The 25491-nt window shown below is 36.7% G+C and overlaps 1 protein-coding gene across 1 annotated transcript in view; it reads left to right on the top strand.

Annotated features, from left to right (window-relative positions):
- The window catches only part of POF1B (POF1B actin binding protein), a 128905-nt gene that overhangs the window by 55502 nt on the left and 47912 nt on the right, over window positions 1-25491 (top strand). Inside the window, exon 6 of the mRNA XM_058712476.1 lies at window positions 7974-8104. Coding sequence (XP_058568459.1) covers window positions 7974-8104 — 131 coding nt within the window. The remainder of the gene's footprint in view (window positions 1-7973; window positions 8105-25491) is intronic.

The raw sequence follows: 25491 nt of genomic DNA, 5'->3' as shown, positions 1-25491 counted from the left end.
AGCCCTTACTAATTGGTCAACATATTCCTTACATTAAAGTTATTTAGGTACATGTCTTAGCTCTTCTAAAAGACCATAAAGCCCTTGAGAGAGAAGATAGTATCTTATGTATGTATATTTTCCAGTAGCACTTAGAAGTGTACCTTAGGACAGTGTTTAGTAAGTTCTCACTAAATGTGTGCTGAATGAGTGAAAAGAATCATGCCACTGAGATCTTTTAAATCCTGAATGTGGCTTGTGGGTATAGATTTTAGACCTTGGTTTAAGAAAAAAGTTAGAATATAAGATAAATTGCATTAAAAGAGCTACTGCATATGCATAGTAAGTTCCTTCAATGGCTTACCTTACATAAAAATGTGGTTCTATTCCTTGAATAAATTATATACTAAAGAATGGTGGAATATAGAAATGACAGAGAAGTGGAAAAGAGAAAAATGTGGTGACAAAGGTGTTACCAAGAAGTTATGCATTAAAAAATACATGGTCATTTGAAATCAATTTCTTTGAGGGGCACCTGTCTGGCTCAGACGGTAGAGCATCCGAACCTTTATCTCAGGGTTGTGAGTTCAAGCCCCATGTTGGGTGTAGAGATCACTTAAATAAATAAAACTTTAAAAAATTAATTTAATTTCGGTTGTATATATCCCACTTCATTACAAAAAGGAATAAAAGAATTTGGAGGCACCTGGGTGACTCCTTGTGTTGAATGTCCTATTCTTGATTTCAGTTCAGCTCATGATCTCATGGTTTCTGAGATCGACCCCCATGTCGGGCTCCATGGGAGCCTTCCAGGGATTCTTTCCCTCCTTTTCTCTCTTTCTCTCCCCAGCTCATGCTCGCTCGCTCTCTCTCTCTCTCTCTCTCTCTCTCTCTCAAAATAAATAAACTTAAAAAAAAGGATTTTGAGTAGCTCAAGAGAATAAGAGGTAATAGACTACAAATAGATGTCAGGGACAGTGTAAATATAATGGAGTAATAACACCAGAAGGAAAAGAGAGTACACAGAAAAACAGGCCACAGAGTTCCATGTCACTAGTAAAACTGGGCTAAATACTTTGAGCTTTCTTGAAACCATAGGGGAAGAAAAGGGGAAACATGATTAGTGAAAAGTGTCCATTATGAGAAAAAGTTTTATGAATTCTTGATAGTCACTTGTATTGTAGGAAAATATTATACATTTTTTTCTAGTCAGAAAGAATAATCTAAGCTTTCACAAAATGTTACAAATTCAATCACCTGTATCCATTCTAACATGACAATCCAAACAACCTACCTTTTTTCACTTGGTTGGGAGTGGAAAAATCATCTTATTTTATAACATAATGTCAAAATTCACACACACACACCCAATGAGGAATGAGGACAACTTTGATTAGGTTTCACTCAAGGTGTTAAAGCACCTCTTCCATATAGTGCTTTTCCATCTATTATATTTAACATTTAGCCCCAATTACAACTTTTATTACAACTTTCTCACTACTTACCTTGCAACAAATGTTTAATTAGCATCTGCAATACTCAGGTACTACGCTAGATGGTGGAATTAAATAAAGATATAAAGACTGTGTTTCTACTCTCAGGCAGTTGAGATTTTTATAGAAAATTTACAATTGTCTTCCATTCCTTCTATCACTATTTGAATAGCCAATTGTCCATTTGCCTTAGGTTAAATAAAACCACTAATTTATATGATAGTTTAACAATTTACCAAAAAAATATGATATCTCCAGTAACTTTATCAAATAGGTAATAAATTATTTACATTTTATAGTTGAAGTTCATAAAGGTAAGCAATATACTTAACCTTCAACTAGGAAGTGGGATCTCCATTTTTGCTCCAATTTCCATTGTTTCTCATTGTAACATTTTGCTGCCTAGGTTTAGTTACGTAGAAAATTAAATTAGGCCTTTATTTCAAGTACAGAACTGTTGTTATGAGTAAAGTCTTCAGTTTAGAATTGCAATTGTTGTATAATACATTTCAATTCAGTGTCAACATTTATTGAAAATGTTCTATGTACCAGGTACTGTATAATGCAACTTTTCTTTATTAAAGTACCTATGGAGATTAAAATAGAAGTGAGGATTTTCAAAACCTAAAATTCTGACACTTTGTATTCTGCTATGATTTCTTCTTGTGGTACAAGATAGGAAGAGACCAATTATATTTTTTACCTTATTAGCTAAATGATGTTGTACCTAAAAGGCATGAAATTCCATAAGGGTTAATTTCCCCAGGATTAACTAGGGCTTCAATCAGTCTGACAGCTATTAAATGTTCCAAATCAAAGCAAAATTAATGAAGCAGTAACATTATTTATCTATAAATGTCACTATATCATTATGAGATTTGCAAGATAATAATCTATACGTTGAAACCTTCTTTTCAGTGATATTTTCCATTATCATGTAGCAAAGTTACTACTCAATAAAGTCTAAGCACAACAGAACTTGCTATTTAATATGTTCATGACCTTTTTAGAGGGTTAGGCCTTTATGTATAATCACTTTTATATAACATGGCGTTTTAAGCACTTTATAATCTGCTAAGCAACCCTTCTAAATAGGCCAAAAATGTATACACTTAGGCCAGTTACTCAGTGGAAATAAACTTAATTAAGCCAACACCCTGTACTGCTAGATTGTGATTTATCCCTTGATCACAAACTATCCTTAGTCCTAAGCAGCATTTTCACAAATGTGTGCCATTAAGCTTGAGGGACACCAGACAAGAAAATATAGATGGCTCAGCTGAAATCCATAACTATTGCATGTCTACTATCTGCAGCGGCTTTATAATAACTACCAATGAACTTTGTAAATATGGTCAAAAGTATGATCTTTAAATATCAAAATATATCTAATGTAGATGCTAGCAAGAAAATTCCACTCCTGGAATCTCATAGACTACACATAGGAAACAAAACCCCAGACTGGAACCAGGACAAAAATTTCTAAGGCAGGAGTAAGTTGAGGCCCATGGTTTTCCTTTAGAAGGTAATTTCTTTCTATAGATTTTTCTGAAAAATGACCACAAATTTGCCTCTGGTTTCACTACTAACCATTGTTGCCTTGTCTTGGGTTTATGGCAGCAATTCTAAACAAAGAATTTTTTTTTTTTTTAATTTTTTTTTTCAACGTTTTTTATTTATTTTTGGGACAGAGAGAGACAGAGCATGAACGGGGGAGGGGCAGAGAGAGAGGGAGACACAGAATCGGAAACAGGCTCCAGGCTCTGAGCCATCAGCCCAGAGCCTGACGCGGGGCTCGAACTCACGGACCGCGAGATCGTGACCTGGCTGAAGTCAGACGCTTAACCGACTGCGCCACCCAGGCGCCCCTAAACAAAGAATTTTTAACTGCAATCAGAAACGAGTTGGACTGCTTGGCCATTATTATAGTTAAATAATGATCTGATTGAAGGTACTTGATTGATGCATGCTAAACAATTTTTAATGATTTTTGTAAATTTTTGGAGAAATGTCACTGGGAACAACTATTTTTCAGCATAGTTTGCATTCCTTCCCAGTTTATATGTGAAAAATTAAAGCTATTATCCATTGACATTTAAGATACCTCTCATTCATCAGGCAGAAGAGTAGATATGGATACACCTATATCCCAATCAATCCTATCAATTCAATATTTGTCACAGAGAGAAAACCTCCATCCATTAGAACTACCATTATTCTGACCCAAACATTCATGGTTTTTTGGGAGACTCCTTATTTTGGCTTTTTCAAAGCAACAAGAACATAGATTTGAGCCAAGTCTAAAATATATGTCACAACATACCTAAAAACAGTTCCAATAAAGTTAAAGAGCTCCAACAACCTGTGATTTAGTAATAGAAAATATTTGTAACTGGCACATCACAGTTTATGGTTAGGAAATTTCATCTTATTGTTAAGCTCAGTCCTGTAAAAGACTTAACAGTGTATGAGAATCTGACTTCTGTCTGTCCTCTCCCTCCAAATTTTTGAACCCAACTGGCTTTGTTTTTTACTGAGTATTACTCAAATGTTATAAATTGTAGACGATACAAAACTGAGAAGAAATATACACACAAAGGAGTGATGTTTTGCTTCTTGATTTTCCATCTTGACATCTCTTTGGCCAGAAGAACCCATTCTTCAATTCTAATGCTCTTACCCTTTCACTGGCTGATTAAAATTTATTACCTAAAATTCAGGCATATTTCGCATAGTTTTCCACTAATAAAATCAAACTCTTACTGTTTATTTTTTAAATTTTTTAATGTTTATTTATATTTGAGAGAGAGGGAGACAGAGTGCACCTGGGAGAGGGGCAGATAGAGAGGGAGACACAGAATTGGAAGCAGGCTCCAGGCTCTGAGCTGTCAGTACACAGCCTGATGCAGGGCTCGAACCATAAGATCATGACCTGAGCCAAAGTCTGACGCTTAACCAATTGAGCCACCAAGGTGCCCCAAACTCTTACTGTTTCAAGTTGTAGCCCAACTAAACTCCAAAATAGTGCAAGTAGAGACAGTGGAATTCAAAAGTAGCTGAGAAGACAAATACAAAAGGTCATCTGGGGAGGCAATTTTTCTAGTGGGTACGAGAAAGCATTACCTTATTTAATATTTATGTAGAGTTCATAACATTGTCTGGCACATAGTAAGGACTAAATAAATACTAGTTATTATTATCATTTCCCAAAATAAAATCACTTTCCTTTTGTAACTTTTAGCACCTCTTTATAACTATGGACACAGTTACAATGTTGATGTAAATCATTCCTTATCCTAGACTCTGTGATTTTTTTTAATTTATTCATTTATTTTGAGAGAGAAATAGAGAGAGTGAAAGCATGGGGGAGGGGCAGAGAGTGAGAGAGAGAGAATTCCAAACATGCTTCGTGCTGTCAGTGTGGAGTCTGATGTGGAGCTTGGTCCCACTAACCACAAGATCATGACCTGAGCTAAAACCAAGAGCCAGATATTTAACCGACTGGACTCTGTTATTCTTTATTTGGGTGCCTAAATCCACCACATAGAAATCACATGATCAAAAGTTTTAGTAATGGCACTAAATATTCATGTGGGGAAAGAATTATGTACTTAAAAGGTGTGCTAGTGTGAAGTGCAATGACAAAATATTTGTGCAAAAATAAGAAAGAAAGAAATATTTTAAGACAGTTTGGAACCATGAAATTACTCTGTCAAATGAATCACACTAAAAGGAAATAAAATGATTTTCACAGCATTATGAGGGGATTATAAGAAGCTAAAAGAAAAAATATGCAAAATACTAAACATCAAATAGTTGCTTGGAGATTCTAATGGGAACTCAGCACTTGAATATTATTGGCTAAAGAAATGTCATCTTTTACTTGGGAAAGTTACAGGTTTGGAAGGGACACACATAGAGTGGTGAGGTAGGAAGAGGTTATATACCTGACCAGTTACAGCAATGAAACAACTTGAAGGTCAGTAGAATGACACTAACATAACAGCTAGATTTTCCCTTATCCAGTTATCCTTGAATGTTAAAATCATATTGGAAAACATGTTTTTTATTATTTTTTTAAAGCTTATTTATTTTTGACACACAGAGAGAGCGAGCATGAGCTAGGGAGGGGCAGAGAGAGAGGGAGACACAATCTGAAGCAGGCTTCAGTCTCCGAGCTGTCAGCACAGAGCCTAAAGCGGGGCTCAAACCCACGAACTGTGAGATCATGACCTGGGCTGAAGTCGGACGCTTAGCTGACTGAGCTACCCAGGTACCCCTTGGAAAACATGTTTTTAAGCCACTCCGATTTTGGTAAATATATAGATGGTTGATAAGGGAATAATGCATGAGAAAAACATGAAATCAAAAGCATTCTTTTGATTATTCTGAATAAAGCCTTGCTTCATTTTGATATTCATTTCCTGAGAGGGGCCTACCACTAAGGACCCGACTGCCAAGATCTAGAAATATAGGTAAGACTCAAATGCCAGTCTCCATCTCTGCAAGGAGTTCAGTTTAGTTGCTACAATCAGACTTACATAAACTTAGGAAGAAAGTATAAGGGATAACCACGATATCCTTGAGGAAGTGCTATCTATGCTCTTTTTTATTCTAACCATTCTTGGTTAGCTTCTTTAAGAGAGAAACGTGTAAAAAAATCTTTCCAGAATCAACTAGAATTTGGGATCACTTTTAACCAGGTAGATACATGACTTATTTCAATTCAACAAATACTTACTAAGCAACTAACTATACAGTGTTCAACCAGTATTGTGCTAGATAATATGGAATATATCAAAAAGTATGACTCATTCATTATCCTTAAGTTTATTTCTTTTGGGTAGGGAGAGAATGCTGACAGAACAAGATTTACATATGTAAAATAATATGAAAATGATTCAAGATAATTGAGCACAAAAAGCTAAATTGAATTAGCTTGTTGGCTGGCATATTTTCAGTTTTAATGGTGATATTAAATCCTGAGATGGAGTTCAAAGTATGGGTAAGATTTGGATACACAGCCAGAAGGAGAGAGAGTTTTCCAAGAGCAAAAAATGTGACTAAAGACTAGAGACAGGAATAACATGATGTGTGCCCAGGACAGTGAAATCTACTATGGTTAGAACAGAGAAAATGTTGGGAAATAAATAATGTTACTATATTTATGTTAGCATTTGAAGTTTTTATATTGAATATACACAACTTAGTAATTCTATGACATTTATACATATTATGTGATGATATTGACTTTACCAGTTTATCTATTCATGCCTTCACATAGGAGACTTTACCCTCTTTCAGAGGCAATCATTACTTCTCTGGGAGCAACTTCAAAGGGTAAATGGACAAGATAACATTGTGGTGTATTCATTAAGACTTTCAAAAGTGTGAAAAATATATATCTTAATGAGATGTGATGATACTATACTGTATTTTGAATATGGCTTTTTGTACTTATCTGTATATTACAAATGGCTTAGCAAAACACAGACATTGCTATGAAAGTCCTTCTTGCTGAGTTTGCAATCTTACTTTGCAAATCTTCCATTTGCCTTAGAATGCATGATATTTTTAGGGTCTGTATTCAGAAGACAGGTTGAAAAGGAAGTATCAGTGGTCAAATTTGGAGTCCATTTGTCCTATATATACTCAGGAATAAATGTATTTATAAGACACCTTTGGTCCCACATGCAATATCAAAGGTAGTATGGAATGCAACCTAAGTTATTAACCTCCCCATAGTGCTATTTTGGAGGTGGGTGGCAAGGCGGTCAACATTATTGAAAAGATTGATAACAAATTATATGAGGCCAACAGAATAGGTTTTATTTTGGGCACTATTCATAATAATTTGTGTTTAGTATTTCAAATGTCTTTGAGATCTATGAATTTTCTACATTTGGCCCTTAGCTACTCTTTCCCATGTCAGTTGACTAGATATTTAGTGCAAACAATAAGTGGAGGGAATATAAGAAAAAATACATAAAACATTGAATCGAGGTTAATTTAATCTATCTTCAAGGTATGCTAATAAATTAAGCTGCCTTTCATTGAGAAGATGCAAGTCCAAATGAAAGTAATTCTTCTCTGTCAATATAATTCAAATAATTCATATGTTCTTTTCCAATAGGAAATAGAAGAGTAAGCCATGCAATGATAATGGGAAATTTAGAGATTTTGATTTACTAGTTTTATGCAAACATATATATTCAAGAATTTTTATATAAATTATTCAAGTCTTGCATTCATTAGGTCACTTAGATTAGTGGTATAAAATTGAAAATACTATTGCAATGTTGCTTTTCCTTTAAATTCCTCCCATATTGAAAAATGTATACCTTAGACGCAAAGGAAATTTAGTGAGTTGATTCATGTGATGACTTTGTAATGAGTGACTTGTATTAATAGGTTATGTAACTTTTTTCATTTGACATCAAAACATCTATCAATTTAGAAATACTTAATGTTGTTTATAATTGTGGTTGATGTTTTTGTCAGGTGATAACTGAAGATGATTGCCCTACAAAATTGGACCCCAAATATTTTGGAGAGTTACTTGCTGATCTAAGCCGTAAAAATACAGATCTATATCACTGCTTATTAGAACATTTGCAGAGAATTGGAGGAAGGTACTGTAAATATATCATTTGCCTCAATGTTGTAGCTATCAAACATTCTATGATACTTTGGTATTTTTAATGTGCTTTATTGTTTAGAGCACTTTGGAGCTCACAGTGAAACTCTAGAACTTTTTTTTAAAGACTTTATTTTTAAGTAATCTCTATACCCAAAATGGGGCTCAAACTCACAACCTCAAGATCAAGAGTTGCATGCCCCACTGACTGAACCAGCCAGGTTCCCCAAAACCCTTGTACTCTTAATGGAGAAACACGGTAACTAATGAGCATATCTGAACACATGTCTTAAGAGTTAACATACTTTATGAAAATCATCAAAAGAGATCACACCAGTCCTTTTAAGATCAGTAAAGAATTCTGTGAACTTTCTTTTATAACATACTTTGATGGCAAATGTGAACTCTTGGACAAGGAGCTAAAAAAATTCATGGCATACTGTGACTTGTTTTAAGATATTACATTGATGATGTAAGATACAAGCCCATTGTAAGATATTACATTGATGATGGAAGATACAATCCCACTGTCAATACATCACTGTTTATCTTCCATTGTTATGCACTCAATGTACAAGGCCATAATTTAATATACGTATATTACATATAATATATCAAACATAACTTATATACCTATAAATTAATATAAATACAAATATGTATATTATACTATATACTAAATAATAATTGTATGTATTTAAATATATACACATAAGGAATTTATCAACTATTCATGTACAGACGAGAGAATATTATGTCATTAAATGAATTCCATAAGCTATACCCCTTCTACATAGTGACATCATATATATGGTCAACTATCAAAGTCTAGGAAAGCTTCACAAATTCAGAAAAATATGTAGGATAAAGGAGTGTTGGTATAATTTTTTTTCTAGTTCAAACTTCAGTAACTGGATTCTTCTGCCTCTTAGAGATCTTTAATCTCTTATCCATCTTTTTTCCTCTCCACTTATTACATCCCTTTCTCTCCATTTTTAGCTCCATCCTCTCTAACTTCTTGCTTCAATATTCGTAACTGCAACCATTCTGTTACTATTATCCTCAATTGCTTTACCTCCTTATCTTATTGTCCCTCCCACTTAGCAAAATCCCATCTCTGGAGTAGGCTATCTCTGTTTATATATTGTTTCTTTTTACCACCATCTCCTCTTTATAATACCTAACATGCACTACCCCTAGAATTCAGAGGACTCTATGGGGGCTATTTTATTTACCCTGATTTCCTTAGTGCTTAGCATGGTGACTAGTTTAGTGTGGTGCTCAATAAACATTTGGTGAATATATGAATGCTTTATTTTTTTTATTTAAGTTTTTTAATTCCCGTTAGTTAACATATAGTGTAATATTAGTTTCAGGTATGCAATATAGTAATTTAACACTTCCATGTATCACCTGGTGCTCATCACAAGTGCCCTCCTTAATCCCCATCACATATTTAACACATCCCCCCACCACTTCCCTTCTGGTAGCTATCAGTTTGTTCTCTATAGTTAACTTATAAATCTCAACACCCAAAAAACATATAATCCAATTCAAAGTGGGCAGAAGACATGAACAGACATTTTCCCAAAGAAACATACAGATCGCCAACAGACAAATGAAAAGATGCTCAACATCACTGATCATCAAGGAAAGGCAAATCAAAACTACAATGAATGCCTTCTTTACTGCTACATCCATGCAGTTAAGCACTGTTAGAGGAAAGCACAAGCATTTATTTGAATTGATGTCATTATAAATGTATGATTTCCATCTTCTATTATTTTATACTAATCAACACTTTCTCCCATTACCCAAACAACTATTTCACACAAGTATCCATGTGCATAAGGTCACTAGCTTAAAATCTTCCCCCTCTGAGTAGTCAATTATTTATTGAGTGTCCACTATGTGCCAGAGACACTGTGCTAAGTGCTTTTCCTGTATTGTCTTATTTGCACAGTAACACTATAAAGTTTCAAATAGAGACCCAAAGAGAGTAAGTTATCAAGGTCACAACAGCTACTAAGTGCTTGAGATGGATTCAACATTTCTGAGAACTATTTTTACCTATAAATTGTGATTCAGCTTTTCTGCAAAGCGTCCCTTAGATATTTAGCTTGGTCTAAGTGTTCCTCTTCTGTGAATTAATTATTCCCTGTGAATATTTCTATCAAAGTATTGCATTGTGTAATCAAGAGTATATAGAGGGGTGCCTGGGTGGCTCAGTAGGTTGAACATCTGACTCTTGAGTTCAGCTGAAATCATGATCTCACGGTTCGTGTGTTTGAGCCCCAGGTCAGGCTCTGCACTGACAGTAGTGTGGAACCTGCTTAGGATTCTCTCCCTCTCTCTCTCTCTCTCTCTCTCTCTCTCTCTCTCTCTGCTTGGGATTCTCTCTCTGTCTCTCTCTCTCTCTCTCTCTCTCTCAGTCTTTTTCTCTGCCTCTCCCTCGCTTGTACTCTCTGTCTCTCTCAAAAATAAATAAATAAATAAATAAATAAATAAATAAATAAATAAGAGTATATAGAGACTTAGTCTTAAGTACCCTGATTCTATATTCAGAATTCATATCCTTGGTTTATGTTTCAGCTTTAGTTACATACTTGATGTGTAATGTCAGGCAACTTGCTTAACTTCTCTGTACCTCAGTTTCTTCATCTATAAAATAGGAATTATAATAACAATACTTCTAGATTAGTTATAAGCAATAAATGATTTAAGATGTACACTTACAAACAACATCAGCATCATGTAAGAACTTGAAAATAAACCTACAGACTCAGAAACTCAGGGGGTACGGGTCAGCAACAAACCCTCCAGAGGATTCTGACACATGCTCAAGTTTGAGAACCATTTACCTAAGGCCACAAAAGTGGAACAACCTGGACTAGAACCCATAATCTGAGAAACTTTTCTCCTTAAGCAAATTATTTAAACTTTATCTTTGCTTTTGATGGCTATAATATTTTTTTTAATTTAAATTCAAGTTAGTTAACATACAGGAGTAGAACCCAGTGATTCATCTCTTACATTGGACATCCAGTGTTCATCCTGAAAAGTGTCCTCCTTAATGCCCATCACCCATTTAACCCACCCCCCCAACTTCAACTCCAGCAACCCTCAGTTTGTTCTCTGTATTTAAGAGTCTTTTATGGCTAAACTTTCAATGCTAGGCATATATTTCCAAATTTTTAAAGATATTATAGACGAATAAACTATCAACTTTTTGGATTCATTGAACTTGAAAAGTTCACATAATTTAGACTGGTTTTACATTGTTCAAATTTTGCCTTGGGAAAATTATGTTTGTATGAAGTAAGATAATATTTGTACTTTGTATTGCCCCAAAATAGTTCAGAGCACATGACTTTGACAATGTCATTTCTCAATAAAGGGATACAGAATGAGAGTTAAATATATTCTAAATTTATTAGTTTCATACTATTTAGAAGCAGACAAAGTAACTGAGCAAATGGAGTTATATTATTTCAAAATGATTATTCCAGAAAAGGTGTAATCAGGGCTTCAGAACAGCTCTTTCTTTGAGGAGTTTTGATAAATTTACATGGATGACTTAAATGTGTTATTAAGCAATATAAAGCCTTGAACTTAATTCCTAGAGTACATAAAATACGACACACACAAACGAAATAGAAAGGTAGTGTCTCCACATTAGTAAAAAGTCCATTTGGAGAGGGCCTCATAAAATTTTGGTGCTTAAGACTGTCAGAAGTTTTGTGAGTTTCTTTTATTACTTCCCCCATTTCCACCTTTCTTTCCTTTTTTTGTTTTTCCTTAATATATTCCGCCCTTTCTAGGAGGTGAGATAGCATATAGTAAGTGCCATGATTTTTTAAAAATATTTAAAAAAATTTTTTAAAGGATATATATTTTTTAATTCCAGTTAGTTAACATACAGTGTAATATTAGTTTTAGGTGCACACTATAGTGATCCAACACTACCGTACAACAGTGGTGCTCATCACAAGTCGACTCCTTAATCCCTATCACCTATTTAACCCATCCCTCCCTCACTTCCACTCTGGTAACCATCAGTTTGTTCTCTGTAATTAAGAGTCTTTTTTTTTTTTCATTTGCCTCTACCTCTCTTTTTCTCCCCTTTTGCTCACTTGTTTTGTTTCTTAAATTCCACATATAAGTGAAAGCATATGGTATTTGTCTTTTTCTGACAGACTTATTTCCCTTTGCATAATACTCCCTGGCTCCACCAATGTCATTGCAAATGGCAAGATTTAATTCTTTTTTATGGCTGAGTAATATTCCATTGTGTGTGTGTGAGTGTGTGTGTGTGTATACCACCTCTTCTTTATCTACTCATCAGTGGATGGAAATTTGGGCTGTTCCCATAGTTTGGTGTTTGTAGATAATGCTGCTACAAACATCAGAGTACATATATCCCTTTGAATTAGTAATTTTGTATTCTTTGGGTAAATACCTAGTCATGCAATTGCTGGATCCTAGGGTAGCTCTATTTTTACTTTTTGAGGAACCTCCATACTGTTTTCCAGAGGGGCTGCACCAGTTTGCATTCCCACCAATAGTTCAAGAGGGTTCCTTTTTCTCCACATCTTTTCCAACACCTGTTGTTTCTTGTGTTGTTGATTTTAGCCATTCTGACAGGAAAAAGATAATATCTCATTTTTGTTTTGATTTCTATTTCCCTGATGATCCCTGATGCTGAGCATCTTTTCATGTGCCTGTTGTCCAACTCTGTCTTCTTGGAAAAATATCTATTCATGTCTTCTGCCCATTTTAATTAGATTATTCAATTTTAGGGTGTCGAATTTTATAAGTTCTTCATATAGTTCTTTATATACTAAACCTTTATCAGATATATAATTTTCAAATATCTTCTCCAATTCAGTAGGTTGCCTTCTTTGGTTGATTGTTTCCTTCACTGTGCAGACGCTTTTTATTTTGATGAAGTTCCAATAGTTTAATTTTATTTTTGTTTCCCTTGCCTCAGGAAACATCTAGAAAGAAGTTGCTAAGGCAGTATCAAAGAGGTTACTGCTTGTATTCTCTTCTATGATTTTTATGGTTTCAGGTCTCACACTTATGTCTTTAATCTATTTTGAACTTACTTCTGTATTTGGTTTAAGAAAGTGGTCCACTTTCATTCTTTTGCATGTTGCTATCCAGTTTTCCCAACACACTTGTTGAAGAAACATTCTTTTTCCCATTGGATATTCTTTTCTGATTGTTGAAGATTAATTGACCTTATAGTTGTGAGTTCATTTCTGGCTTTAACTATGAGTCTGTTTTTGTGCCAGTACCATACTGCCTTGATGACTACAGCTTTGTAATATAACTTGAAGTCCAGAAGTGTGATGTCTCCAGGAAGCACAGAGGACCCCCATTAGATTCAACAAAAACCGACCATCAACAAGGCATATCATAGTCAAATTCACAAAAGACTCAGGCAAGGAAGGAATCATGAAAGCAGCAAGGGAAAAAAAGTCCCTAACATACAAGGGAAGACAGATCAGGTTTGCAGCAGACCCATCCATAGAAACCTGGCAGGCCAGAAAGGAGTGGCAGGATATATTCAGTGTGCTGAATCAGAAAAATATACAGCCAAGAATTCTTTATCCAGAAAGGCTGTCATTCAAAATAGGAGAGATAAAAAGTTTCCCATACAAAAAAAATTAAAGGAGTTTGTACCACTAAACCAGCACTGCAAGAAATTTTAAGAGGGACTTTCTGAGGGGAGAATAGATGAAAATATACATATAAAAATAAATACCAAAAGCAACAAAGATTAGAAAAGACCAGAGAATAGACCAGAAACTCCAACTCTACAAGCATCATAAAGGCAATAAAATCATATCTTTCAGTGCTCACTTTAAACGTCAATGGACTCAATGCTCCAAGCAAAAGACATAGGGTAACAGAATGAATAAGAAAACAAGATCCATATATTTGCTGTTTACAAGAGACCCACTTTAGGCCTAAAGACACCTTCGGATTGTAAATAAGGGGATGGAGAGCCATCTATCATGCTAATGGTCAATAAAAGAAAGCCGGAGTAGCCATAATTATATCAGACAATCTAGACTTTAAAATGAAGACTGTATCCAGAGATGCAGAAGGGCATTATATCATAATCAAGGGGTCTATAGATCAAGAAGACCTAACAATTGTAAACATTTATGCACCAAATGTGAAAACACCCAAATATATAAATCAATTAATCACAAACATAAAGAAATTCATTGATAGTAATACCATAATAGTAGGAGACTTCAACACCCCACTCACAGCAATAGACAGATCATCTAATCAAAAAATCAACAAGAAAACATCTTTGAATGACACACTGGACCAGATGGACTTCACAGATATATTCAGAACATTACATCCTAAAGCATCAGAATATACATTCTTCTACAGTGCACATGGAACGTTCTCCAGAATAGACCATATACTGGGACACAAATCAGCCCTAAGGAAGTAAGAAAGATCGAGATCACACCGTGCATATTTTCAGACCACAACGCTATGAAACTTGAAATCAACCACAAGAAAAATTTGGGAAAGGTAACAAATACTTGGAGACTGAAGAACATCCTACTAAAGAATGAATGGGCTAACAAAGCAGTTAAAGAGGAAATTTAAAAGTATATGGAAATCAAGGAAAACAATAACACAACAACCCAAAACCTCTGGGACACAGCATATGTGGGCATAAGGAGTATATAACAATCCAGGCCTTCCTAAAGAAGGAAAAAGGACCTCAGATACACAACCTAACCTTACGCCTTAAGGAGCTAGAAAAAGAACAGCAAATAAAACCCCAAAACAACAGAAGACAGGAAATAATAAGCATTAGAGCAGAAATTAATGCTATTGAAACCAAAAGAAAAAAAAATAGTGAACAGGTAAATGAAACCAGAAGTTGGTTTTTTGAAAGAATTAACTAAATTGATCAACCACTAACCAGTAAGATCAAAAAGGAAAAGGAAAGGACCCAAATAAATAAAGTCAAGAATGAAAGACGAGAGATTACGACCAACACAACAGAAATAACAACAATAATAAGAGAATATTATGATCAATTATATGCCAATAAAATGAGTAATCTGTAAGAAATGGACAAATTACTAGAAACACACACACTACCAAAACTGAAACAGGAAGAAATAGAAAATTTGAACAGACCCATAACCAGTAAGGAAATTGAATCAGTAATCAAAAATCTGCCAAAAAAACAAGAGTCCAGGAAGAAGGAGAAGAGGGAGGCATAGGAGGATGCTGGGCTCACAGCGTCCTGCAGATCACTTAGATTCCACCCACATCTACCTAAATAACCCAGAAAACCACCAGAAGACTAGCAGAATAGACTCTCCAGAGGCAAGCATAGACAAGAGGCCCACAGAAGGGAGTAGGAAGGGCAGAGGGGCAATACGCACTACACATACTGGCGGGAGGGAGCCAGGGCGGTGGAGGGGCAGCCCGCCTAGCAAGACAGAGCCACTGACTCTGATTTGCAAAATCAGAGGGGCCTCACTGCGTGAGTTCTGACAACCAGCGGGACTTAACATCTGGAATGTTAAAAATCAGCAGCTCTGCTTAGAGAGCAGGAGGGTGAGAAGACACCGGGAGGCAGAGTTGTTGAGCCCCAGAAGACAGACCTCAGCTCAGTGGGGAACAAAGGCGATGGCCAGTGCCATCTCCCTCTCCCATCCCTCAGCCAAAATACCAAAGGGAACCAGTTCCCGTCACCGAACTTGCTTGCACCACACACACACCCAACACTGCTTCTGTGGATCCATCCCTCTGATGGGCCTGCCTCACTCCTGGTGGTGCAGGGCTCCTCCCGAGGGGACCACTGAAGACAAAGTGAGCTAGGCCAGCACCTCCTGCCCCTGTGTACCTCGCGGATACACCCCGGCTAATACGGCAAATACCATCAAAGTAGCACCACAAGCCTGGCAGTATGCAAGTAGCCCAGACAGGGGCCACACCACTCCACAGTGGGTCTTGACCGTGGGAGGGGGGAAGATAAGGTGCACACCAGTCTGACTGTGGCCCCAGCTGCGGGCTGGGGACAGATATCGGGTCTGACTGTGGCCCCTCCCACCAACACAAGTTACTCCAGACAACACAGGGGACGTGCCCTGCAGTTCTGCACCACTCCAGGGACTACCCAAAATGATGAAACTGAAGAACTCTCCTCAAAAGAAACTCCAGGAAGTAGAGACAGCTAATGAATTCATCAAAAACGATTTAAGCAATATAATGGACCATAGAGTTAGAATAATATTCATAAAATTAATCGCTGGGCTTGAGAAAAGTATACAGGACAGCAGAGAATCTATTACCACAGAGAACAAGGGAATAAGAAACAGCCAAGAGAAGCTAAAAAATGCTATAAATGAGGTGCAAAATAAAATGGAGGCAGCCATAGCATGGATTGAAGAGGCAGAGGAGAGAATAGGTGAATTAGAAGATAAAATTGTGGACAAAGATGAAGCTGAGAAAAAGAGAGATAAAAAAAATCCAGGAGTATGAGGGGAGAATTTGAAAACTAAGTGATGCAATCAAACGTAACAATATATGTATAATAGAGATTCCAGAATGGGAAGAGAGAGAGAAAGGGGCTGAAGGTGTACTTGAACAAATTATAGCTGAGAACTTCCCTGATCTGGGGAAACAGGCATTGAAATCCAAGAGGCACAGAGAACTCCCTTCATATATAACTTGAATTGATCTTCTGCATGACATATCATAGTGAAACTGGCAAAATAAAAGGATAAAGAGAAAATTCTGAAAGCAGCTAGGGATAAACAGGCTCTAACCTATAAAAGGAGACCCATAAAAGTAGTGGCAGACCTATCTAATGAAACTTGGCGGTCCAGAAAGGTATGGCAGGAATCTTCAATGTGCTGAACAGAATAAATATGCAGCTGAGAATCCCTTATCCAGAAAGTCTGTCATTCAGAATAGAAGGAGAGATAAAGGTCTTGCCAAACAAACAAAAACTGAAGGAATTCATCACCACTAAACCAGCTGTAAAAGAGATCCTAAGGGAGATTCTGTGAGTAAAATGTTGTATGGACAACAAAGTGCCAGAGACATCACTACAAGCATGAAAGCTACAGACATCACAGTGACTCTAAACCCATATCTTTCCATAATAACACTGAATGTAAATGGATTAAATGTGCCAACCAAAAGACACAAGGTATCAGAATGGATAAAAAAAAACAAGACCCATCTATTTGCTGTCTACAAGACACTCATTTCAGACCTGAAGACACCTTCAGATTGAAAGTGAGGGGATGGAGAACTATCTATCATGCTACTAGAAGTCAAAAGAAAGCTGGAGTAGCCATATTTATATCAGACAAACTAGACTTTAAATTAAAGGCTGTAACAAGAGATGAAGAAGGGCATTATATAATAATTATGGGGTCTATCCATCAGGAAGACCTAACAATTATAAATGTCGATGCGCCAAATACGGGAGCCCCCAAATATATAAAACAATTAATCACAAACATAAACAACCTTATTGGTAAGAATGTGGTAATTGCAGGCGACTTTAATACTCCACATACAACATTGGATAGATCATCTAGACACAGGATCAATATAGAAACAAGGGCCCTGAATGATACACTGGATCAGATGGACTTGACAGATATATTTAGAACTCTGCATCCCAAAGCAACAGAATATACTTTCTTCTCGAGTGCATATGGAACATTCTCCAAGATAGATCACATACTGGGTCACAAAACAGCCCTTTGTAAGTATACAAGAATTGAGATCATACCATGCACACTTTCAGACCACAATGCTATGAAGCTTGAAATCAACCACAGGAAAAAGTCTGGAAAACCTCCAAAAGCATGGAGGTTAAAGAACACCCTACTAAAGAAGGAATGGATCAACCATGCAATTAGAAAAGAAATTAAGAAATATATGGAAACAAATGAAAATGAAAATACAACAATGTAAATGCTTTGGGATGCAGCAAAGGTAGTCCTGAGAGGAAAACAAATTGCAACGCAGGCCTAGCTCAAGAAACAAGAAAAATCCCAAATACAAAATCTAACAGCACACCTAAAGGAAATACAGGCAGAACAGCAAATACACCCCAAACCCAGCAGAAGAAGAGAAATAACAAACGTCAGAGCAGAAACAAACAATATAGAATCTAAAAAAAACTGTAGAGCAGATCAATGAAACCAAGAGTTGGTTTTTTGAAAAAATAAACAAAATTAATAAACCTCTAGCCAGTCTTCTCAAAAAGAAAAGTGAGATGACCCACATAGACAAGATCATGAATGAAAATGGAATTATGACAACCAATACCTCAGAAATACAAGCAATTATCAGGGAATACTATGAAAAATTACATGCCAACAAAGTGGACAACCTGGAAAAAATGGACAAATTCCTAAGCACCCACACACTTTCCAAACTCCAAAAGGAAAAAATAGAAAATTTAAACATACCCATAACCAGTGAAGAAGTTGAATAAGTTATCAAAAATCTCCCAACAAATAGGAGTCCAGGACCAGATGGCTTCCCTGGGGAATTCTACCAGACATTTAAAGCAGAGTTAATACCTATCTTTCTGAAGCTGTTCCAAACAATAGAAAGGGAAGGAAAACTTCCAGACTCATTCTATGAAGCCAGCATTACTTTGATTCCTAAACTAGACAGACACCCAGCAAAAAGAGAACTATAGGCCAATATCCCTGATGAACATAGATGCAAAAATTATCAATAAGATACTAGCAAATCGAATTCAACAGCATATAAAAAGAATTATACACCACGATCAGGTGGGATTTATTCCAGTGCTGCAGGGCTGGTTCGCATTGATTCGCATTGATTTTCGCATTGATTCGCAAATCAATGTGATACATCACATTAATCAAAGAAACGAAAAGAACCACATGATCCTATCAATGCAGAAAAAGCATTTGACAAAATTCAGCATCCCTTCTTAATAAAAACCCTTGAGAACGTCAGGATAGAAGGAACATATTTAAACATCATAGAAGCCATTTATGAAAAGCCCACAGCTAACTTCATCCTCAATGGGGAAAAACTGAGAGCTTTCCCCCTGAGATCAGGAACATGACAGGGATGTCCACTCTTACTGCTGTTGTTTAACATAGTGTTGGAAGTTAGCATCAGCAATCAGACAACAAAAGGAAATCAAAGCATGAAAATTGGCAAGGATGATGTCAAGCTTTCTCTTTTTACAGATGACAAGATATTATACATGGAAAACCCAATAAACTCCACCAAAAGTCTACTAGAACTGATAAATGAATTCAGCAAAGTCATAGGATATAAAATCAATGTACAGAAATCAGTTGCAGTCTTATACACTAATAATGAAGCAACAGAAAGACAAATAAAGAAACTGATCCCATTCACAATTGCACCAAGAAGCATAAAATACCTATGAATAAACCTAACCAAAAATGTAAAAGATCTGTATGCTGAAAACTATAGAAAGCTTATGAAGGAAATTGTAGAAGACATAAAGAAATGGAAAAACATTCCGTGCTCATGGATTGGAAGAATAAGTATTGTTAAAATGTCATTACTACCCAAAGCAATCTACACATTCAATGCAATCCCAATCAAAATTGCACCAGCATTCTTCTCTAAGCTAGAACAAGCAATCCTAAAATTTGTATGGAACCACAAAAGGCCCCGAATAGCCAAAGTAATTTTGAAGAAGACCAAAGCAGGAGGCATCACAATCCCAGACTTTAGCCTCTACTACAAATCTGTCATCATCAAGACAGCATGGTATTGGCACAAAAACAGACACATAGACCAATGGAATAGAATAGAAACTCCAGAATTAGACCCACAAACGTATGGCCAACTAATCTTTGACAAAACAGGAAAGAACATCCAATGGAAAAAAGACGGTCTCTTTAACAAATGGTGCTGGGAGAACTGGACAGCAACATGCAGAAGGTTGAAACTAGACCACTTTCTCACACCATTCACAAAAATAAACTCAAAGTGGATAAAGGACCTGAATGTGAGACAGGAAACCATCAAAACCCTAGAGGAGAAAGCAGAAAAAACCCTCTCTGACCTCAGCAGCAGAAATTTCATACTTGACACATCTCTAACAGCAAAGGAATTAAAAGCAAAAATGAACTACTGGGACCTCATGAAGATAAAAATCTTCCGCTCTGCAAAGGAAACAATCAACAAAACTAAAAGTCAAGTGATGGAATGGGAAAGGATATTTGCAAATGACATATGGGAAAAAGGGCTAGTATACAAAATCTATAAAGAGTGCACCAAACTTCACACCCAAAAAACAAATAACCCAGTGAATAAATGGGCAGAAAACATGAATAGACACTTCTTTTTTTTTTTTTAATATATGAAATTTACTGTCAAATTGGTTTCCATACAACACCCAGTGCTCATCCCAAAAGGTGCCCTCCTCAATACCCATCACCCACCCTGCCCTCCCTCCCACCCCCCATCAACCCTCAGTTTGTTCTCAGTTTTTAACGGTCTCTTATGCTTTGGCTCTCTCCCACTCTAACCTCTTTTTTTTTTTTCCCTTCCCCTCCCCCATGGGTTTCTGTTACGTTTCTCAGGATCCACATAAGAGTGAAACCAGGATGGAACTGGAGAGTGTGATGCTAAGTGAAATAAGCCATACAGAGAAAGATAGACACTTCTCTAAAGAAGACATCCAGATGGCCAACAGGCACATGAAAAGATGCTCAATGTCACTCCTCATCAGGGAAATACAAATCAAAACCACACTCAGATACCACCTCACGCCAGTCAGAGTGACTAAAATGAACAAATCAGGAGACTATAGATGCTGGAGAGGATGTGAAAAAATGGGAACCCTCTTGCACTATTGGTGGGAATGAAAATTGGTGCAGTCGCTCTGTAAAACAGTGTGGAGGTTCCTCAAAAAATTAAAAATATACCTACCCTATGACCCAGCAATAGCACTGCTAAGAATTTCCCCAACGGATATAGGAGTGCTGATGCATAGGGGCACTTGTACCCCAATGTTTATAGCAGTGCTATCAACAATAGCCAAATTATGGAAAGAGCCGAAATGTCCATCAACTGATGAATGGATAAAGAAGTTGTGGTTTATATGAACAGCGGAATACTACATGGCAATAAGGAAGAATGAAATATGGCCTTTTGTAGCAACGTGGATGGAACTGGAGAATGTTATGCTTAGTGCAATAAGTCATACAGAGAAAAACAGATACCATATGTTTTCACTCTTATGTGGATACTGAGAAACTTAACAGAAGGCCATGGGGAAGTGAAGGAAAAAATAAAGGTTAGAGAGGGAGGGAGCCAAACCATAAGAGACTCTTAAAACTTAGAACAAACTGAGGGTTGTTGGGGGGTGGGAGGGAGGGGAGGGTGGGTGTTGGATATTGAGGAGGGCACCTGTTGGAATGAGCCCTGGTGTTGTATGGAACCTAATTTGACAATAAATTTCATATTTAAAAAAAACAAAAAGAAAAACAAAAAAACAAGAGCCCAGGGCCAAATGGCTTTCCAGGGGAATTCTGCCCAAAAATTTAAGGAAGAGTTAACACCTCTTCTTTTTTTTTTTTTTTTTTTTAAATGATTAAATATGCTTTATTATATTGATAATAAGACTGAAAAATACAATAGAATAATACAGTAGCCCCACTGATAAGCATTCTCAATTTAGTGTTATTATTTTATTTTTTTTTATTATTATTATTATTTTTTTTTATTTTTTAATATATGAAATTTACTGTCAAATTGGTTTCCATACAACACCCAGTGCTCATCCCAAAAGGTGCCCTCCTCAATACCCATCACCCACCCTGCCCTCCCTCCCACCCCCCATCAACCCTCAGTTTGTTCTCAGTTTTTAACAGTCTCTTATGCTTTGGCTCTCTCCCACTCTAACCTCTTTTTTTTTTTTTTCCCTTCCCCTCCCCCATGGGTTTCTGTTACGTTTCTCAGGATCCACATAAGAGTGAAACCATATGGTATCTGTCTTTCTCTGTATGGCTTATTTCACTTAGCATCACACTCTCCAGTTCCATCCACGTTGCTACAAAAGGCCATATTTCATTCTTTCTCATTGCCACGTAGTATTCCATTGTGTATATAAACCACAATTTCTTTATCCATTCATCAGTTGATGGACATTTAGGCTCTTTCCATAATTTGGCGATTGTTGAGAGTGCTGCTATAAACATTGGGGTACAAGTGCCCCTATGCATCAGTACTCCTGTATCCCTTGGATAAATTCCTAGCAGTGCTATTGCTGGGTCATAGGGTAGGTCTATTTTTAATTTTCTGAGGAACCTCCACACTGCTTTCCAGAGCGGCTGCACCAATTTGCATTCCCACCAACAGTGCAAGAGGGTTCCCGTCTCTCCACATCCTCGCCAGCATCTATAGTCTCCTGATTTCTTCATTTTGGCCACTCTGACTGGCGTGAGGTGGTATCTGAGTGTGGTTTTGATTTGTATTTCCCTGATGAGGAACGACGTTGAACATCTTTTCATGTGCCTGTTGGCCATCCGGATGTCTTCTTTAGAGAAGTGTCTATTCATGTTTTCTGCCCATTTCTTCACTGGGTTATTTGTTTTTCGGGTGTGGAGTTTGGTGAGCTCTTTATAGGTTTTGGATACTAGCCCTTTGTCCGATGTGTCATTTGCAAATATCTTTTCCCATTCCCTTGGTTGCCTTTTAGTTTTGTTGGTTGTTTCCTTTGCTGTGCAGAAGCTTTTTATCTTCATAAGGTCCCAGTAATTCACTTTTGCTTTTAATTCCCTTGCCTTTGGGGATGTGCCGAGTAAGAGATTGCTACGGCTGAGGTCAGAGAGGTCTTTTCCTGCTTTCTCCTCTAAGGTTTTGATGGTTTCCTGTCTCACATTCAGGTCCTTTATCCATTTTGAGTTTATTTTTGTGAATGGTGTGAGAAAGTGGTCTAGTTTCAACCTTCTGCATGTTGCTGTCCAGTTCTCCCAGCACCATTTGTTAAAGAGACTGTCTTTTTTCCATTGGATGTTCTTTCCTGCTTTGTCAAAAATGAGTTGGCCATACGTTTGTGGGTCTAGTTCTGGGGTTTCTATTCGATTCCATTGGTCTATGTGTCTGTTTTTATGCCAATACCATGCTGTCTTGATGATGACAGCTTTGTAGTAGAGGCTAAAGTCTGGGATTGTGATGCCTCCTGCTTTGGTCTTCTTCTTCAAAATTACTTTGGCTATTCGGGGCCTTTTGTGGTTCCATATGAATTTTAGGATTGCTTGTTCTAGTTTCAAGAAGAATGCTGGTGCAATTTTGATTGGGATTGCATTGAATGTGTAGATAGCTTTGGGTAGTATTGACATTTTGACAATATTTATTCTTCCAATCCATGAGCAGGGAATGTCTTTCCATTTCTTTATATCTTCTTCAATTACCTGCATAAGCTTTCTATAGTTTTCAGCATACAGATCTTTTACATCTTTGGTTAGATTTATTCCTAGGTATTTTATGCTTCTTGGTGCAATTGTGAATGGGATCAGTTTCTTTATTTGTCTTTCTGTTGCTTCATTGTTAGTGTATAAGAATGCAACTGATTTCTGTACATTGATTTTGTATCCGGCAACTTTGCTGAATTCATGTATCAGTTCTAGCAGACTTTTGGTGGAGTCTATCGGATTTTCCATGTATAATATCATGTCATCTGCAAAAAGCGAAAGCTTGACTTCATCTTTGCCAATTTGGATGCCTTTGATTTCCTTTTGTTGTCTGATTGCTGATGCTAGAACTTCCAGCACTATATTAAACAGCAGCGGTGAGAGTGGGCATCCCTGTCGTGTTCCTGATCTCAGGGAAAAAGCTCTCAGTTTTTCCCCATTGAGGATGATGTTAGCTGTGGGCTTTTCATAAATGGCTTTTATGATGTTTAAGTATGTTCCTTCTATCCCGACTTTCTCAAGGGTTTTTATTAAGAAAGGGTGCTGGATTTTGTCAAAGGCCTTTTCTGCATCGATTGACAGGATCATATGGTTCTTCTCTTTTTTTTTGTTAATGTGATGTATCACGTTGATCGATTTGCGAATGTTGAACCAGCCCTGCATCCCAGGAATGAATCCCACTTGAACATGGTGAATAATTCTTTTTATATGCTGTTGAATTCGATTTGCTAGTATCTTATTGAGAATTTTTGCATCCATATTCATCAGGGATATTGACCTGTAGTTCTCTTTTTTTACTGAGTCTCTGTCTGGTTTAGGAATCAAAGTAATACTGGCTTCATAGAATGAGTCTGGAAGTTTTCCTTCCCTTTCTATTTCTTGGAATAGCTTGAGAAGGATAGGTATTATCTCTGCTTTAAACGTCTGGTAGAACTCCCCTGGGAAGCCATCTGGTCCTGGACTCTTATTTGTTGGGAGATTTTTGATAACCGATTCAATTTCTTCGCTGGTTATGGGTCTGTTCAAGCTTTCTATTTCCTCCTGATTGAGTTTTGGAAGAGTGTGGGTGTTTGGGAATTCGTCCATTTCTTCAAGGTTGTCCAATTTGTTGGCATATAATTTTTCATAGTATTCCCTGATAATTGTATCTCTGAGGGAATGGTTGTAATCATTCCATTTTCATTCATGATTTTATCTATTTGGGTCATCTCCCTTTTCTTTTTGAGAAGCCTGGCTAGAGGTTTGTCAATTTTGTTTATTTTTTCAAAAAACCAACTCTTGGTTTCGTTGATCTGCTCTACAGTTTTTTTAGATTCTATATTGTTTATTTCTGCTCTGATCTTTATGATTTCTCTTCTTCTGCTGGGTTTAGGCTGCCTTTGCTGTTCTGCTTCTATTTCCTTTAGGTGTGCTGTTAGATTTTGTATTTGGGATTTTTCTTGTTTCTTGAGATAGGCCTGGATTGCAATGTATTTTCCTCTCAGGACTGCCTTCGCTGCGTCCCAAAGCGTTTGGCTTGTTGTATTTTCATTTTCGTTTGTTTCCATATATTTTTTAATTTCTTCTCTAATTGCCTGGTTGACCCACTCATTCGTGAGTAGGGTGTTCTTTAACCTCCATGCTTTTGGAGGTTTTCCAGACTTTTTCCTGTGGTTGATTTCAAGCTTCATAGCATTGTGGTCTGAAAGTATGCATGGTATAATTTCAATTCTTGTAAACTTATGAAGGGCTGTTTTGTGACCCAGTATATGATCTATCTTGGAGAATGTTCCATGTGCACTCGAGAAGAAAGTATATTCTGTTGCTTTGGGATGCAGAGTTCTAAATATATCTGTCAAGTCCATCTGATCCAATGTATCATTCAGGGCCCTTGTTTCCTTATTGACTGTGTGTCTAGATGATCTACCCATTGCTGTAAGTG

Source organism: Neofelis nebulosa, chromosome X (assembly GCF_028018385.1).
Source record: "Neofelis nebulosa isolate mNeoNeb1 chromosome X, mNeoNeb1.pri, whole genome shotgun sequence".
NCBI lineage: Eukaryota > Metazoa > Chordata > Mammalia > Carnivora > Felidae > Neofelis > Neofelis nebulosa.
The sequence above is the reverse complement of the archived record's forward strand: the minus strand, read 5'-3'. Positions and strand labels throughout refer to the sequence as shown.